General features: G+C 40.9%; 1 protein-coding gene across 3 annotated transcripts in view; it reads right to left on the bottom strand.

Moving 5' to 3' along the window:
* Positions 1–5,388, bottom strand: part of nsl1 (non-specific lethal 1) — a 12,435-nt gene that overhangs the window by 4,900 nt on the left and 2,147 nt on the right. For all 3 annotated transcript variants that reach the window (XM_018516753.1, XM_018516754.1, XM_018516755.1), the window contains exons 2-3: positions 2,927–3,270; positions 753–2,533 (exon numbers count right to left, since the gene is read on the bottom strand). In XM_018516753.1, coding sequence (XP_018372255.1) covers positions 753–2,305 — 1,553 coding nt within the window. In that variant the 5' untranslated portion in view covers positions 2,306–2,533; positions 2,927–3,270. The remainder of the gene's footprint in view (positions 1–752; positions 2,534–2,926; positions 3,271–5,388) is intronic.

Raw genomic sequence — 5,388 nt, 5'->3', positions numbered from 1 at the left:
CCCAGTTTAGTCCGCTCTATCTACACAAAAGTGATTGGCAAAAAAGTTCGGGACACCCTGTATGTATATATATATATATAAATTTAAAAAATTTTGAAATTCTTTAGACTAAGGAAATTATCGCTTATTTTTATATTAAGGCATAATTCTTGAGTCATAAACAATTAGAAAATAAAGAGCTTTAGGAAGCCCATCTAAAAATCATCTAGAGTATTTAAAACAATAAACAATTAAGTTAGACTTTTTACTACGATTTGATGATAAAAATTGAATAATAAAATTGAATAATAAAGATTAAATAGTTGAAATAGCAATATTAAATTAAATTATATAATATTAAATAATATTAAATCAATAATACTAATGCAATAATACTAAATTAAATATTGTGGATTAAATTACTTATAACAAAACTTTACTAAATTACTGACAATTATATAGAATTCAGTTATTTATAATAACTTGTTATAATTGTACATTATATAATATACATAAAAAGTGCAATTGTTCAAAGTAATAATTCAGAAATATCTCTGAAATACTTTTTACCTATTCAAGTTAAATAAACAACCTATTTCTTTATATATTCTTTCTTCTCATAAAGCGACATAATTTTATAATATATTTCTTAAATAAGTACAAAAGAAAAATTAATAAATTGCACAAAATTGATAAAAGCAGAATGTGTAAATGCATTTGTGCTTAATGTAAAATTAATATTAATATTAAATCTTTTGTTAAACGTAACTTACATGGACAGACGTTGTTGTTGTGAATTGTTAAATGTCTGCATTTCATCGCAACTTTCTCCACCACTGCTGGATGCTGTACAGTCCGAATCCAAGTTAGATTCCAAAATATGTAATTGCGTGGACAAAGATCCAGCCATATTTTCCACTTCTTCACCATTTAGTTTAACCTGAGGGGTACCAAATACTGGCTGACGATTACCGTTATTGCCAGATGTACCACCCACGTTATCACGTGACCCTCCACCAAAGTATCGACACACTCTTTGACGATTCACACTATTACTCTGAGCAACACACATTTTCTCAATTTTCTGCAGAAACGAATGTAAACTACCACCAATCTCAGGAAAGTTTCTTACGTTGGATTTCGAACCAATATTAACCAATTCTTGTAGAAGATATTTTTTTACTCCGTGATGGGCTAATTCGAGAACACCGGTATTCTCTTCTGCCACGTGTCTGCCTATTATTCTCATTTGAAGTTTCCTCAGTCTTCTCATTAAAAACGCGCATCTCCTTTCATTCTCGAATTGTTTCTGTGCCACAATGTCCTGTTGCATTCTCAAACTGTTGGACTTTTGCTGGTCCACCGTGTCCACTGTGATATTCATATTATCGTTGCAAAGACTCATAACGTCCACGTCGTTAAGTAAATCCCGTTCGAAGGACGCGAATCCTTCCTCGGGCATAGCAAACATTTCCACGCTGTCGACAGCGCCTTGCACTGGCTCACCACCGTCCGTAGAAATGTTCTCGGTACTCCCCGCGCCCTCTATCGAATTAATGACCTGTAAAATCTCCTCCACGTTGTGCCCGATATCAGCGACATTCGCCATGTTGCACTGCTCGGCCGCGATATCGGTGCCGAAGGCCATGATCTGATCGACGTCCAGATTCTTATTGTCTTCCGTTTCGGTCTCATTAGCCACTAGGGGCAAGTCCACGCTCGATTTCAAGAAACCCATGTTGTTCGTTTGATCACCCATAGATGGGTCGTTCATTATAATGTCGATCTCCTTCCCCTCGGCGTGACCGGCGTCCGGCAGCGTGACCGGCCGCTCAAAGTCCTCCTCCTCTTCTTCCTCCTCCTCCGCCGCCTCCGCCGCCGCCGGCGCCGCCGCCTGCTGTTGCAAACACGCCGCACCGTTCCTCGATCCGATCAAGTCGGACGCATTCGTAAACGCGGATAGCGAGTCGAGGTTGTTTGCGTACTTGGAGTTAATGACATCGCGTATGAGGTCCTTTGAGATACCATGCAAGCACTGCTCGTCGATCTTCGACGGTTGCACGTTCGCTGGCACCACAAACTTGGAGAGAATCTCACGGTTTTGGCACACCTGCGTGGCCTGATCGGGGGACAGAAAGCCGCTGGCGGCTGGTAGGGTAGGGAGCAAGTTTTCAGGCTTTTGAGGACCACCTTCCGTCAGAGCAGGGGCCATCACTGCCACTGACGCTGCCAGTGCCGCGGCCTCCACATCCAGAGGCTCCCACGACGTGCCACAAAGTGCGCGTCCGCCGCTCCTGCACTTCCCGTGCGCCGCGCTCACTCCCATTCATCCATTACTACGGCTCTGTGCTGCCTCCCTTACCGTCCGTCGCGTCACCCTGTTCACACTGTTCCGACTTGACTCTTTGTCCTAACTGTTTCCTCTTTTATTTCAATAAACAGTTTATCATTGACCTGCCATCATCCGCGGCCACGTTATTACGTTGTTTCCACTGTATCTCCCATGTTATCGATCATGAATTTCCATGGTTTATCACAAGACGATACCGATTTCCTGCAAAAATTCAAATATTGCATCATATCTCGTCACGTTTCTCTACACAAATTTTAAAAAGTAAACGACTGAAATAACGAGTTATGCAAAATTTTAAAAATAAACAGCTCAGAAATAATTCCAGATAATATTTTATTTTCAACTTTTTGCAAACAAATTTCATGTATCATTCAATGGAAGAATTCTTAAGAAGTTTAATGATGCCAAGCCCTTTAATCGCACGTTCGAACGGGGTTATCTATGCGTTACGCAAAATTACATAACATTTTTTAAGCTACATAGATAACTGCCGTTGGAGCAGTGCCGCGTGGCATGCACACACTCTCAATAGATTTCGTTTCGAAGAAAGCAGAACACAATTATAGAGAACACAAAAATATGAATCTAACTCACTTCGTTTCCACGTTCGAGGAAGCGTAGCATACTTGACGTCTTCTTAAGCGTATCCCAAAGTGTCCTTTCGCAACATAAACGAAAAGACGTCTCACCACAACAATGACGATAACGACGATGACGACAATGATAACAACAATTCTCTTGTAGTCGTTGCAATGATGATGCTATTCAGTTTTAGGGCGACAACTTCCCCAGAGTCGGACTTTGTGCCCGTGCAATAATTCGCAGCAGTATCTCACCGCTCGCTACAGTTGACGACGTGGCGCTATTAAAATATTTCCAAGCGCGTCGAGATAGAAGCTGTCCTGTACCGCGTACCGCTTTTCTTCTGCGAATGCATCCTGGAAAAGAGAGAAAAGAAAAGGAGATAACGCCAGGTCACAGACGCCCTACGCTACGCTCGCCAAAGACGCGCGCGCTTCTGCAGCGAAAGCTGCAAACCACCATCATTAGCTTAATTCCAGGAAAGCATTTTACGGTCGAGTACTCGCGTCCGAGTATCATCGGCGCGATTCACCGAGATGCACCTTGGATGCAGGCAAGAGGCGCAGACTTTCGTTTACCGCCCATTTCATTTCGGAATATGTTTTTTTTTCTTTATGAATTTAACTCGAATCTGTGCCACTTTAATGCTTTTTCAAGTCTGTAAATATTTTAGACAGTGCAAATCTCGAGCGAATCGAGAGTTGAACGGTACATTAAGTGCAATTGGAATAGATTCCCAAGCTGTTCAACAGATGAGTCACGCTTAACAACGCGTTACGACATTTAATTTTCAAATGGTTTTATCTTATCAGATTCTTATAAACTTAAGTGTCGATGATCAAAAAATTGTACAACTTTTATATTTGTGAGACACTTGATTCTTTCTATCATCTTTCGCTGCGCGCGTGCGCGCGCGCGCGTGTCTGTATTTGAAAATAATGGGCTTGTTTTTTATTGCTAAACTGCAATAAAGCTTGACTTCTCATTTTCGCTACTGCGAAAAAAATTGTTCATTTGATTAAATTAATTGTTCACTTGATCATTTCTATCAATTAGTTTAATTTTAATCTTGGTTCAGCTAACTCACCTCTTTCTAGTTCCAAGAGTTAAAAAAAGATGCAGAGCAAATCGAGTTGAAATTAAAGTTAACTTACATTGGTAAAAACGGGCATAAATTAATTTATTTAGCTTTATTTCTTTCATTGGAGAATATACGAATTTAATTCAAATATAACATGTTTGACTTACACATATTGTTCATCAAAAGAAATAAAGACGAATTAAATTATTTAATCAGATGAACAATTTTTTTTCTTAGCGATACATTTCAAACATATACCTGATTCATCTCGAGTACAAACAAAAGTTTACTTCATTCAATCGAAATTATTCCATTATCGCCAGAAAACACAATAGAAATATAGGGAATAATTGAATAATTCCGATCGGAATCCATTCCGACTTTGTTCCATAATAGATGCCCAGCTATAAAAAAAATAGGATCTCGGAGCAAATCGTGGGACAAAAACAATCGATCATCGATAGCAAAACCATGCAGTTTGCCTTCTTTTTTTATTCGACTCCGTCGAAGATAATTTCGATCGTACGCAATAAAATTTGAACTTCCAAAGTGCGTCCGACGATACTACGTTGCTATAGTTACAATGTTTGCGGTATTTCAGCGTGGATAATATTGCGCAATAAACATAGCTGGATCGTGGTGGATCTTGTGGGCGCGAACGTGTAGAGCTCAGGCGACTGGTCGAGAAATAAAACGAAATCGACAAATACGGGGAGCGATATGGGGCGTCGAGAGAACAATTGATAGCAGACGACACGGAGACACCCATCGAGGCGCCCGATACATACAAAAATGACTCACATGATGACCGGTGATAATACAAACAACAAATCTCAATCGATACGATGAGATAGCGTAAATCCCGATTACGTTTATGAATATATAAGTATTTTTCTTTTTTTCTTTTTCTCGTCGTTACGTTCCGAGAAACACACGCACCGAGTCGGTACAGCCAGCTGATCCCGCGATCGTGTCGCTTATCAATCAAATTTCTCTCTCTTTTTTCCCCCCCTGCCGCTCCCTCTTATCAAAGCGTTTCGCTATCAACGTGGAGCTCCGGCGCACGCGTCCTCCTTCGATCTGTCGCGGCGCAAAGCGAATGCTGTTAAACTCGAGCTATTTAAAAATCGAACGCGATTTCTCTCGGCGCGATTTCGATCGGGTCTTGCGAACAGGATCTCGTGGCGTTCGCGGCGCGAATCTACGGTGCTGCACAACGAAAAAAACGACGGAGGCGAGGAAGATGAAACGCGCACGAACGCGTTACGACGCGTGCAATCGCACCGGAAGTAGCCCGATATTTCATTGCGACGGGGTAATCGGGCGTATTGTCGGCCGCGACCAAGTGAGACAAAGGCAAGAGGAAAAAAAAACAGAAAGAAATATGGCAACC

Source organism: Trachymyrmex cornetzi, unplaced genomic scaffold (assembly GCF_001594075.2).
Source record: "Trachymyrmex cornetzi isolate Tcor2-1 unplaced genomic scaffold, Tcor1.1 scaffold646, whole genome shotgun sequence".
Lineage (NCBI taxonomy): Eukaryota > Metazoa > Arthropoda > Insecta > Hymenoptera > Formicidae > Trachymyrmex > Trachymyrmex cornetzi.
Note: the sequence above shows the minus strand (reverse complement) of the source record. Positions and strands in the feature narration are given on the sequence as shown.